Source organism: Callithrix jacchus, chromosome X (genome assembly GCF_049354715.1).
Source record: "Callithrix jacchus isolate 240 chromosome X, calJac240_pri, whole genome shotgun sequence".
In the NCBI taxonomy this organism is placed as follows: domain Eukaryota; kingdom Metazoa; phylum Chordata; class Mammalia; order Primates; family Cebidae; genus Callithrix; species Callithrix jacchus.
In genome coordinates this window covers 11,317,551-11,331,473 of record NC_133524.1, presented here as the reverse complement: position 1 = coordinate 11,331,473, position 13,923 = coordinate 11,317,551, and the positions used below count along the sequence as shown (strand labels likewise).

General features: G+C 41.7%; 1 protein-coding gene across 4 annotated transcripts in view; it reads left to right on the top strand.

Moving 5' to 3' along the window:
* The window catches only part of ARHGAP6 (Rho GTPase activating protein 6), a 537,825-nt gene extending 524,180 nt beyond the window's left edge, over positions 1-13,645 (top strand). For all 4 annotated transcript variants that reach the window (XM_035288889.3, XM_035288890.3, XM_054251125.2 and 1 more), the window contains exons 11-13: positions 6,941-7,209; positions 8,848-8,928; positions 11,623-13,645. In XM_035288889.3, coding sequence (XP_035144780.1) covers positions 6,941-7,209; positions 8,848-8,928; positions 11,623-12,308 — 1,036 coding nt within the window. In that variant the 3' untranslated portion in view covers positions 12,309-13,645. The remainder of the gene's footprint in view (positions 1-6,940; positions 7,210-8,847; positions 8,929-11,622) is intronic.
* The last annotated feature ends 278 nt before the right edge of the window (positions 13,646-13,923 follow it).

Below are 13,923 nucleotides of genomic sequence, written 5' to 3'. Positions count from 1 at the left end.
TATACTCTAGAAACAAGATCAAAATAGAGCAAATTTAACTGCACTTGGAAAGAAGGCAGATATGGATGAATTAAACTCAGGTATATATTTTTAAATTTCATTGCGGTAATTCTGTTAGTGGCCTTCAGAAAGATTTTACTGAAAAAAATTAATTTTAAAAATTAGCAAAATTGGTGGCTAGTGTATCAGGACCATGGTTGAAGATCTGTACTAATCTGAAAAAAATAAAATTTCAAAACTGAAAAATAATTGTATTGTTTAGCTAGAAGTTTATCCTATTGATTGACAAATCTGCCTTTTTCATTCTTGGGGAGCATTAGGCTTTCTTGTAATTTAAAGATACCTCATTTAACTTATTAAATAAAAAAGACATGGATCCTTTCTTTTCATCTTTCAAAGGTCATTAAAAATACCTTCTTTCACAAATCTATGGAGTGTTATGAGATGGATTATAATTTCTGATTTTTTTATTAGGATTTTTCAAATCAGAAAGAGTTTCAGGAAATTTTCAGAGACAAGAAATCTCACTTTACCAGTACAGTATAACAGCAAAGAGTCCTATTGAGTGGCCGTAGCTGTTGGCCTCAATACCCTGGAAATTATGAAGCATTAACAACTGCCCCTGCCCCCTCCCCCAACACACACACTGCATTCAAGAAAGCCTTTCCAGCCAGTTTTAGAAAAAGCTTATGTGGAATAGGGAATTCCATAATGAAAAATTCCAAGAAGTATGCATATGCCTTCTATGGAAAGGCATTCAAACTGGAGGCAAGGGAAAATGTATCACATCACCCCTTCCTTCCTAACAGTTTTACTGTGACTCACAGCTTCTTTATAAATTTGCAGAATGTTACTTTGAAGATGTTTTTTATCAGGACCCCTGTAAATAATGAAGACAACACTGTCTTATCTTCACCTGTCATAAATGTTCCATATGCCAGGGATACTAGGAGGGAATTAATAAGGACTAAAAATGAGGGGACAAATTTCACCAAAGCCTTGTGCCCAGGGTGTTAGCTTCATCATCCACTGAGGAGTTTAGAGCCATGTCAGCTCCTCTTTGAAGTAGGGCACCTTTATCCCTAGCAATCTGCATAAGGGAGGCTTTGCAGAACTTACAGTGATTAATGCGAACATCCTTCATGATTCCAAAGCTGCTCCAGCAGTGGATTCCTTTCCGAATACCACTGATATAACAGACTAGAACTTATCAGTCAAAAGATTAAGCCAAGGATGAACTGAACACACATTTGAAATGTCCACGGTTCTGGGGTAGTTCAGCAAGGTGTTGGGTGGGCCCCATCCGGTGATTGAACCGGAGTTTTCCATTTGTCCCCAGAACAAGTTCTGTGCTTCCGGCTGCAGTGCAGGCCTGCCCACAGTACCCTGCCAGTATGTTTACACCCTGACCCAGAGGGACCAGTTAAGGGTGAGAATATGTCTCACTCTCCATGCCCATCCCTTGCTTGTCTGGTTAGCTGAGACTGGCCATGCATGCTGTGGATGGTCTTGGGGTTTGGGGGTCTAATGGGGAACCCTCCACGCATGGAAGCAAACCCATGTAGACTGGTGACCTATCCACACAACCTCAATCCATGATGCTCTGAGACTGCAAAGAGAAGCCACCAGGCACTTTCGGATGCCAGCTCATGTCAACTGGCAACTCATCCACTCAACATTCTGAACTTCAATCCATCAAACTCCAAGATATACAAAAAGAGGCCACTATGTGCTTTTAGACAATTCCTCATCTAGTGACTCACTGGTCAGAGTAAATATTTCATGTAAATAGATACACAAGTATTTTAATGTCTTTATTTGGAAACCCGAACTCAAAACTATCTTCTTAGAGTTGGATTATCCTAGAGTCAAATCTGAGAAAATATTGTGGTTGCTTATCTCATTTTTTGGACATACCTAAAGGATGGTATGGTTTTCCAGATTTGACACTGAGTGTGCTGTGGAAATATCACTAAAAGCCCTCCTCCTGGGCTCATTTCTCCACCAGTGTGCAAAAATTAGAGTGCTGCTAATTGGAATTGGTTTGTAGGAAGGTAATGCCCACGCAGTAGCGGGTTTTAGCCTCCCTTAGGGCACCATGGTCCTGGGCAGACAACCACTCCTCTAACAGTTGTAACCTGAAAGGTAGTTTTTCTTTCTTTTCTCGCTTTCATCTCTAGGTTTCAGGCTCAGAGCAATTTCTTTTCCTATATACATCTCCACTCCACTACATCTGGTTTTATTCACACCCTGTCCTCTTGCAGAATTTCCAGATTATAAGAATTTGTTTTTTGATTTGTGATTTTTATATGGAAAATCTTAAAGAACTTTATGGATTGTACCTGATTTATATATTTGACAAGCTGCTTTTGCAATAGCTTCCATAAACTTAGAAATGTGTCAGAAACTTTGGATAGAATAGAAAGATTTAGAAGAGGAAAATGGAAAATGGACACACATAGGAAGCATAGGTGTATAATGAAGGTATCCACAGTGACTGGATGCCCAGCCCCCATTGTAAGACAGATATGCTCTGAAAGGCCCTTACAGTTCTGCTTCCAAGTCTCTGGAAATTTCTCCAGACTCCAGCCTCCACTCAGCAATCCTATTCTCTCCAACTATTTGTGTCTTTACTTTCAATTATATTTATTGCCTAAGTGGATATATATGTATATGCATGTACATATATGTATGTGTATAATATGTGTATATGTTTATGTCTAATATTTGAGTGCATGTTTGTGTATGAATATCTATATGTGTGCATATGCCTATGCATGTATGTGTATTTATGTCTGCACATGTATGTGTGTGGTGTGTATATATGTGTGTTGGGTATGTATATATGTGTATGTGTGTATATGTTGATCCTGGATTTGCTTCTGACAGATATAAAACAATAGAATGACACTAATTTTTTGTAAATCTATGAACTGCCTATGTTGTTATGAGAGTCCTGAGTAGTGAATAAAACATTCTTTTTTTAATCAATGGGCTTTCATGTGGGAAGATAATTCTTGGTCATAGGTCCTTAGGCAAATTTAGCTGCCGCTTTCTGACCTCTGCTAAGAAAATAAAATGATAGGGAAATATTTAAGCATTTTAAAAGGCCATTAACTCTAAGTAAGAAAGAGCAGTTTACTATTGATTCGTAATGATGTTGAATACTATTTAGCAAATAAATTATAGAAGGGTCCCAACCCCAACTGCCTCTGCTGCTAGAGAGCATGGTATTCAGTATTCAGTCAGCTCTCTATTTCTTTCACTCAATCCCAGACTCAGGTCAGGAAAAATGAGTGTTGTTAACAGTAGCTTAGTATAGCGCCTACCATATAATTAACTCTGTATAAATATTAACTTTTACTCTCCTCACAGGCCAAGGGTATATTTCACATAAGTATATTTCCCAAACTGCTTGCCATATGTACTTACACTGTGTCTCCTCCCATGGTTGGGATACACTGGGGGTTGGGGGGATTTTGAAAACATGATATCATCTCTCATTAGATGCTCCATCTGTGTATGTCCCTGGCTGTGACCCCAGCCATCCCCAGGAGGTTCAAAGTCTGTGTCTACTGTGAGACACCTCATCTACCTCTGCCTCCAGGGATTTGCTTCAGCCACCTCCTGTGGTTCCTCCCCTGATGGAGGGCCCAGCTGTGGTCACTTCAGAGGCTTGACTTAGGAGACAGAACCAAAGGAGCAGAGAACACTACACTGGCCCTTCCTACACCCCGTTCCCCTCAACATGTTCTGATCCACAGCAGGACTACTCTACATTCAGTTGTCTGGATTCTGCTTAGGCAGATAGAGGAAGTCCAGGAATCAGCTGGGATGGGGACACTCTTCCTTTTTCTCCTAGCTGTGGCCTCAGCCACCCCAAGGTCAGGACCACCACATTCACTCCCAGGCCAGCCAATGCTGCAGTTCGGGCCACCGTCTTTGCTTTCCTTTGTGATTTGACTCTTAGCAGACCTTTAGCCCGCTGTCACATATGCAGAATGAGAGAGGAAAGTAATGTTTGGTTATTAGAGATTCCCAAACATACTCATGCATCAGAATCACCTGAGGGCTTCTTTAAACAATTTGCTGGCCCCACCCTGAGTTTCCCTTTTAATATCCAGAACTGGCTTCCAGGACTGTGGCTCCACACTCAGAAGCAGCCCACATTTGGTTTACTGATTTGCAGTCGCCATCTTGAAATGCTTAACGCTTTTTAAGCATGGGGCCTCACATGTTCATTTTGCACTGGGCTCCACAAATGTAGCCAGTCCTGTCAGTAGGTCCAGAACGGAGCTGGAGAATTGACATTCCCAACAAATTCCCGGGTGAGACAGATGCTTCCCCCCAGGGATGCACACTTCACAACCACTCAAAGAGATCTTGCAGACCTAAAGAATAGAGGAAAGGGACAAGGGACAGTGGCCCTCTGCCTCCTCCTCTCTCACCTCTACTTAATGAGATGCAGTCAGAGATATTAAAACAAAGGAACAAATTATGTGGCAACTTCAGTTAATTTTGCTATTGTTATTATTGTCTTTTGTTTGATTTTGTGTTGTTTTCACCAACTAAATGCTTTCATGAGGCATACTGCCTTTTCAGCATCCCCCAACAATTAATGTAGTTACGATCTCCCCTGCCTGTACAGCAGTCCAAACATTTTTTGAAACAGCTTGAAAAATATGTAAAGTGAAACAATATAATAAGTAATTAATTAGAGATATTATAAGTAATTTGAAATGTTGAGGAAAGGAAAACAAATAAGATGACGTTGGATGCAAAACTCACAAAGGTACCCCCAAGCTTCAAAACACCAACTCAACTGCAGCCTTAATTCTCTGAGCCTTTTAGCCATCCTTGGAGACAGAAATACATTATTTATTACATGATTCATGGCTCCTTAGGGTAAAAATAACCTACTCATTCAGTAGCCCAGATGTCCCTAGTACCAAAACTTAAGGGATATTTCTTCCATCAAGTATCTTTATGCACATACTCCTAGCTAAATCTTCAACTTATAACACTTTGTTGAATGTATTTTGTTCTACATGGGTTGTAACATGGATGAGCAAGACATAACAGAATTATTGGGCTCTCTGTGAGCTAAAATATGACCTTTCCAAAACTTTCCTCCTAATATGAGTGGGGCAAAACATAAAACAAAACATTGGTAGCACTGATTTTGTTTTGGCTTAGCTAATGAATTGACTAAGTCATCCTGTACAATAAGGCTTTATGTACTCACTATTATTGATAGAAAAATATGACATATATTTTTACTAAGTGGACACAAGATATTTTTATTAATGACTGGAAAAATGTCAACTAAACAGAGAAAACAAAATCATCCCAGTAATAAAATTTCTAGCCCTCATCAGAACAAAGAACACTGATTCTGAGCTCATAGCCATGTTAGCTTCCAGTTCAACACGTGATTTTTCTCATTTTCATAATAAACTTTCTTTAACTAGTGACAGCCCATGATAACAGACAAGTGTCTATTCATTTTCTTTTGTGTTTTCTCAGCTAGAACGAGGAAGACTTTTTCCCCTTTAATTAGATTGGGTGGTTAAATAAGTGCACTCTCACCACTTTCCCGCAGAAATTGGTGGCCAAAGATCTGGAAAATCATCCTCATGGCAGTCCTCTGGCTCCTTCCCGTAAAATTTTGTGATATGAGTTCAAATAGGAAGCAAGGAAGGGGCTTCTTTATTCTGTGTCGGTAGCAAATGTCCTCAGCAAGAGTGCTCAAGACCCTGGCTGCCTCAATTGTGACTGTGGTGGTATCACAGATGCTGGGATGTTTTTTCCCCTGGATACTAATCCCTGCTGGGAACCTCGGACGAAGCTAGACCCCTGTGAATGCATTCCTCCAGTTTGCATGCACAAAAGCATTTGGTTAGGGAAGTATTGTTCAGGCATGTGTTTACCTTCTTTAAGATTACAAAGGATTTGTTTTGAAAAATTAAGCCAAAAGAGAGCAAAGACTAGTAAAGAGAAGCGAAGTAAGGGGGAAGAGATGCAGGTTCTGGAACTTTTAATCAATATTTGATTGTTTCCCTTCAAGATGTTGTCAGGGCCACTGTTCTGAGGAGGGTAGAAAATAAAGATGTTTCCAGGTAAGACTTCCTATGCTCTTTTCATTTCCTCAAGTTCTCATTTTTCCTGTTCCACATACATTTTCACTGTTATTTCTGTTTCTGTGACAACTCATGAACACAGGACTATGATAATGGTATACTAATTAGTGCATCTTTTCAGCCTGTAAAAGCACTAGTACCTTGCAGAATCATTTTAGATGTATTTGAATAAAATGGAGTCTAGTGACTCCATTTTCATACATTTGTTTTTGTCGCCACTTTATACATGAAACTCTTATTCCCACTGGTGGCATCATCATCACATGAAGCATAGATTTACTTACACTAAGTATTTTGGGGGAAAAGAAAAGTTGTCCCTAAAGCCACAATGAACTTCAAGCAAAGTGTCAACCATAGTTTTATGGGAATTATTTTTAATGCAGGCTATTGAGGAAGGTGAAAGAGTTATCTACTAGTGCATCCTTACCTAATAGATAGTGAGCATTAGACTTTCACTTAAAAATAGAAACAGGAATGAGTCCCTGAGGCACTTAGCGATTCACATTGGCAAATGCAGGCAGGGCTCCTTGTCGGTTTCATTCCCACCCTGCCTTCGCCCATTGGCTTTTCCCGTTACTTCTGTTGGGTTTTACTGCCCTCTGCTGGCCATATCATTGAAACGCTTTCACCTCATGGATGTAGACCTGTCTTGGAACAATGCTCCAACTGGTCTTTTTTGTTTTTTTTCAGCTCCTGTGTCCATGCATCCTCCTCCGTCATTTGTGTAACGGCCGTATTGTTTGATTCTGGTCACTACTTGTTAACATATTCACACATTTGCAATTGTCTCGTTGTGCCAGAAGCCCTGACATGCTGCAGTCGGAAGTTTCCTTTTCCGTGGGAGGGAGGCATTCATCTACAGACTCCAACAAGGCCTCCAGCGGCGACATCTCCCCTTATGACAACAACTCCCCAGTGCTGTCTGAGCGTTCCCTGCTGGCTATGCAAGAGGATGTGGCCCCGGGGGGCTCAGAGAAGCTTTACAAAGTGCCAAGGCCATTTATGCTGGTGGGCCACTTGTCCTCATCAAAGTCAAGGGAAAGTTCTCCTGGATCAAGGCTTGGGAAAGGTAACTGGAGCCTGGCCAGCGGGCACTGGCCAAAACAAGTGACCCTCCTCTTGTTGCATGTGGCATGGTGTGGGGCTCTTCGGACCTTCTCTTCATCTCTTCCTTATTTGATGTTTCTGTAATGCAACCACCATTTATCGAGTACCTGCTGAATGCCTACTCTAGGAAGAGGAAGGTGTGGCAAGCCCAGTTGTTGGATGGGTGGGTCTCCACAGGCCACGCTCCAATTCTCAGATATCTGGGAAATAAGCGCATGCCCAGAGGAGCCACTCCTATTCCCAGCTGACTCTTTTTCCCTCCAGCATCCTAGGATCTTTATGTGTACTGGGTTTGGGTTGCATATTTGCCACCCAATTACTGCTGTTGCTTTCCTAAAGAAAACAAGCTGAACCTACTCTGTATCAAGACAACCTTCCAGAACCAAATAGTGTTAGTATCCAGTGACAAGAGCACTAGACTGGGAGTCACAAACCTGCTCTGCCACTTTCAACCTGCAGGATCTCCAGTGAGCGATTGAGCTTCAGAGTCCCATTTCCTCCTGCCGTGAAAACTCAGAATGATAACAGTATTTAATTCATTGAGTTTAATGAACTAATCCATGTAAAGCCCTCAACGCAGCACTTCGAATGTCATATGCACTCGATAATATTGCTGTGTAATCTTGTGTGCATTTCTTACCTGCTCCTTATGCTAGTTGCCTCGTCTGTAAAATGATCTCCTGGGAACCTCCTAGGAATGAAGTGAGATAACGCATGTGAACTGCTGAACACGTGGAGGCACCCAGTAGACGTCTGCTGCTATAAATCGTAATTATGATCCCATCATGGGATTGTAGTGAGGATTAAATGAGATGGTGAAAAAGTCTAATGTAGTGCCTTGCTCCATAAATATTGATGGATAAGCTAAGGGGATTTATGAATGAATGCATGCATGAAGAAATGTGATGATACCAATAGCAAAGTATTCCTGAGGGTAGTACAGAAACTCTGCTGTTCCTCTAGCTCTGTGTTAATGTGGTTAAGGCCTATAAAGCTGTTGCCACCCATCACCCTTCTATTCATTTCCTGTAACACGCAAACTTATTATTTTATGGTTCTGGAGGTGAGAAGTCTAAAATGGGTCCACAAGGCCTCTTTCCCTTCTGGACATTCTAGGGCACAATTGTTTCCTTGCCTTTTCCAGCTTCTAGTAGCTGCTGCATTCCTTGGCTCAAGGCCCCTTCCTCCATCTTTTAAGCCAACAATCTAGCAGCATCTTCTCTCCTGCCCCTCTCTTATAAGGACCCTTGTAATTGGCCCCATCCAGATAATCCAGGAAAGTATCCCCATCTCAAGAACCATTATTTAATCACATCCACAAAGTCCTTTTTGAAAATAACATCTTTGTAGATTTGTGAGATTATGACAGACATCTTTGCGGGGGGCCTTATTCTGTCTACCACAACATGATATACAAAGAGCTTTTTTTGTAAATCCCAAGTAGAATGAACATGCTGAAAGTTGGATCTGAACTGTATTCTGTTTTGTATGCAACACAACCTCGAATGCAATACTTTGCCAGAAGAGATGTTATTGAAATGTTCATCGATTTTTAATTTTCCTTTTGTGTTATATACCTTTTTATACACTTGTTTCCTAGATCTGTCAGAGGAACCTTTCAATATCTGGGGAACCTGGCATTCAACATTAAAAAGTGGATCCAAAGACCCAGGAATGACAGGTAAAGTATTAATTTTAAACTTTATTGCATTTACCTTTAAAATTATTTTGCAAAGTTTTACTATAATTTTATTATATCCTCTCAAATATTATTTTAGAAATGCTGAAAATAAGAGGGAATGAAATTAACCTTAGGCTTTCCACCCAAACATGACAATCTTTGACTATATTTTATTCTATTTCCTTTGCAAAGGTTTTCATAGTTACAATCATTCTGTCTGTGCAACTTTGTATTATTTTCTAACTTCCATTTTCCAGTTATTATCCATTATCCTTTTTTTTTTTTTTTTTTTTGAGACAGACTGTCACTCTGCTGCTGAGGCTGGAGTGTGGTGGCACGATCTCGGCTCACTGCATCCTCCATCCTTTCAAGCAATTCTCCTGCCTCAGCCTCCCAAGTAGCTGGGACTACAGGCGCCCACCACCACTCCCTGCTAATTTTTTTATTTTTAAAAGAGGCGGGGTTTCACCATATTGGCCAGGCTGGTCTCGAACTCCTGACCTTGTGATCCGCCCACCTCGGCCTTCCAAAGCGCTGGAATTACAGGCATGAGCCACCGCACCCGGCCTCTCCATTATTCTTTTTAAGGGCAAGAAATATTCCACAGAGTGCATATTCATAGTTTACAAGCCAATACTAAGTCATTTGAATTTTTTTGTTATCGTTGTAGTAAGTTCCACTGTTAGGAGCCTCTTTTGTAAAATTGTTTTTTCAAATTATTAATAGATTCACAAAATGTTAGAAAGCAAGTCAAAGGTTATAAATCCCAAACAGGGAAGTGGGTCAAATATAAGAAGCCTTTCCAAGAATCTGGAGATACAGTCTCTTCCTGTTCTGTGTAGGATCCAGTAGCTTGCATTCTGTAAACTGTGGATAGCAGGACATTTTCCACTGCTGTCTGAAAATCTCATATTACAAACTAGCGGGTTTTCATTTTTGCTGTGGGTTTTCATTTTTGAAAACAAAATTACATTTTTGTTTTGTTTTGAAAACAAAATACTGGTGAGAAAGAAATGCAAATCAATAAATGTAATTGAGGCCAGGATGGTCTCAATCTCTTGACCTCATGATCCACCCACTTCAGCCTCCCAAAGTGCTGTGATTACAGGCATGAGCCACTGTGCCCAGACACACAGTACATTTTTAAATTTGATGGCCTCTAGTACTGATTCCTTTTCTAACTATATCTCATTGTATCCTGTGAAGAGCCTTACTCCCTTTTCCTTCTCCAGTCTCAGCTGTCACCTGTTTCAGCTGCCATTTGTTTCTTTGTGAATACTCAGATCCCGATCCCCTGCCCCCAACATGGCCTTGTTTTTGTTCCTTGTCTGCTTTATTAGAAGTGGGAGATAGAGCAGATTCATAGGAAAATGGTAGTCTGGGGACACATGCCCCAAGGACTCCTCCTTTGCCTTGCAAAATGGACCGTTATTTCTTTCTCTCAGTTTCCTAAAGAAAGTTGTATCCTGGGCCAGGCACGGTGGCTCAAGCCTGTAATCTCAGCACTTTGGGAGGCCGAGGCGGGTGGATCACGAGGTCAAGAGATTGAGACCATCCTGGTCAACATGGTGAAACCCTGTCTCTACTAAAATGACAAAAAAAAAAAAAATTAGCTGGGCATGGTAGCGCATGCCTGTAGTCCCAGATACTGGGGAGGCTGAGGCAGGAGAATTGTTTGAACTCAGGAAGTGGAGGTTGCAGTGAGCCGACGTCGCGCCATTGCACTCCAGCCTGGGTAACAAGAGCGAAACCCGTCTCAAAAAAAAAAAAAAAAAAAAAGGAAGTTGTATCCTTTAGGGAAAGCTAACTGCTATAACAACTCCAAAGTGTGAGTGGCTTAAGCTATTACAACTGGATTTCTCTCTCACTGTCCCAGTACAGTGTAGATTGCAAGGGGGTGAGGAGGGGTGGGAGTGGGTAAGGGAGGGAGTGCTGTCTTCCACAGTCACTCAGGTGACCAGCCTAGGCTCCACCATCTTCAGAGCCCAGAGAAGTCCTCCAAGACTTCATGCTACTGGTAGTTAAGGGAGGGGGGAAAGCAAAGAACAGTGGGAAGGCATTTGTTTAGTTTTCTTTATTATTAGTTCAGGCCTAGAATTGGCTCACGTCACATCTGTCCATATTTGTTGCCCAGACCTCATTTCTGTGGCCCACCTCACTGCCAGAGAGGCTGGGAAATGTCATGTAGGAAGTAAAGGGGAATGACTGGGTGATGACCAAGTGTGTCTTTTCCACAGTGACGGTGGGAGAATATGCATAGTGGCTGGCCTGCCTTCTGGCACGGAACTGGGTACTTGAGATTCAAGTTACTTCATTGACGTGATAGAAACGTGAAAATATAATTTGTATCTCTCCTGGATTATAGAACGCATTGAAAAGAAAGGAATGCTTCTTTCACTTTCTAGATTCTGAAAAGTTTTCCCAGCCATGTAGAGGGGCCCTTTCCTGAAACACAAATTGGTGACAAAACCAATTATTAATCTAGTCTGACATCTCAGCTAACCTGTCGAAGTCTAGGCATACGAATTGAGCATTTGTTTTGCTAAGAAGGTCCTTTTCTTTAAGGCAGCAGCAGCTAAGAGCATACCTTGCAGTTTCAGTTTTAGAAGTCCACTGGGACTTCTTAGAAGTGAGAAAGAAATAACAAGATTCTACAAACTAATTCTACTTCTTGGCTTTCTCTCTGGCTTCCAGGTTCCTCTGGAGACATTTTTGAAAGCAGCTCCCTAAGACCGGGGCCCTGCTCCCTTTCTCAAGGGAACCTGTCCCCGAATTGGCCTCGGTGGCAGGGGAACCCTGCAGAGCTGGACAGCAGCACGAAGGTGGCTCAGAGGACTCAGCCCGCGGCCCCCGCAAGGGAGGGCAGGGCCCACGCTGTGGTGCCACGTGCCTACAGTACGCCCCACGTCCATGGTGGCAGTGGGAAATCCGAGCGGCCCATGGCCAGATCTGAGCAGCACTTGATCCTGAGCAGTGCCCATGACCTCAGCGAGAGCGAGCTGGACTTGGCCGGGCTGCAGAGCCAGGCCACATCGAGGTGCCAGAGACCCCGTGGGAGCACCAGGGATGACAAACGGCCCCCGCCTCCGTACCCGGGCCCCGGGAAGCCCGCAGCAGCAGCAGCAGCAGCGGTGACGGCCTGGATCCAGGGGCCCCGGGAAGGCGCAGGGACAGCCACGGACCAGGGAGGGCAAGAGGCCAAGCCAGAGCAGCAGGCCGCACAGAAAAAACTGAGCAGTGCCAACTCCCTGCCAGCGGGCGACCAGGACAGTCCGCGCCTGGGGGACGCTGGCTGGCTCGACTGGCAGAGAGAGCGCTGGCAGATCTGGGAGCTTCTGTCTGCTGACAACGCCGATGCCCTACCTGAGACGCTGGTCTGAGCTCGCACCCAGCCGAGCCCCTCCTGTCCCGCGCCTCCACCCCCCCCCCGCCCCGCCCTCCAGCCCAGGGGAAAACGTGGGTGGTGGCCACTGGCACACTTAGTGTTCTTCTTTCACACTTCCCAAAAGCAACACGAGAAATCCAGTTCACCTACAGAGGTAGAGCACTCACGCCCCTGCCATTGAGAATAAGGTTCCATTGCATAGCCAGCCTTAGGAAAAACAAACAGAACCCAAACCAAATGGCAATGTCCAATATAAAAACGTCCCTCTTGGCTCTATAATAAGATACAACTCTTGCTTTTGTGTAGCCTAACTGTATTTATGTGTCTTCAGTTTTGACTATTGTATATTCTGTAACAGATTATGTATGATAATCATATATGATATATTCACAAAGAGAAAACAAAAGGAACATTTTTTTAAAAATCACTTCACTTATTTTAAGCAATGAAATATACTAAACGATGAGATTCTATAGAATGTTCTAGAATATGCACAAGCGGGTTTCTGTGCTTTTGCCATAGCTTTATAACAGGGGATAACCCTTCCTTTAATACCTAACAAAAACACTAACAAGATGAAACAGAAGATGAGAAGACATATTTTTATATGAGTCAGATACAAGAAGAAAAATCACTAAATGCTTTTTGATATTGAATACGTTTTACGGAAAATGTTAAATCTGATAGATTATGAAATATATTTTTAGAACTTGTTTAGAAATGACTCAGCCTGACAAGACAAAGGCAGTGCCTCACAAAGAAATTAAGAAGTTGTCTGTCCCACTTTACGTCAAATTCAGTTTTATATAGGCCGTATATAATAGATATTTATAATGTATAACTTTTATGTATTTTTCAAAACTACAAACTGGAATCCAACTATAAAGTGTTCAAGAATCTAAATAGAATATTCAAATTATAGAACATGTTTTTCCCTTTGCCCCATAATCAGTATTTGCTAAATTACACGCAATTCTTTAAAAACTAAATCACATTTGGAAAAAAGCCTACAGCTTTGTACTTACAATGTGCCAAAGGCTGAGGAAATGTTTTCTTTCTTAATTTTATGTGTATTGTAAAATGTTCCTACTGTACTTTAGTAGTAAGTTTGAAGTTTTTCAACTGCATAACTGTTTTTGACCAGCAGATGGCGATTTGCTTCAGTATTTTACGCAATTTTTTTCACTTCTGAAGGGAAAGTGTATTATAGAAAAAGTTTTTTTTTTTTACATATAAAACATGCTACTCTTAATGTTCATGTTGGTGATGAAATTTTCAGTGGTGTTTCTTAAGGTTCTATCTTGTGCCGTGATGAATAAAAAGTTAAGCAAAGGCTTTGTTCCCTGACCTTAAATCTCTTGAATGAATTTGCACCGCCTTTCAGACATATACTTTACTATCCACAAGTCCAAGCATAATAAATCATGGCAATTCTATGCATATATATATATATATATATATATAGTAAAAAATCTGGTTTAAAAATATCAGTTGGCTTTGGGACATCAACTCAGTGACACCAAAGCATTTAGAAATTTATAATTTGTGGCAAGTAAAGGCTGATTTCCTCAACTGTTGAAGAAGTGGTTTTCTACAGGACTGAAACTCAG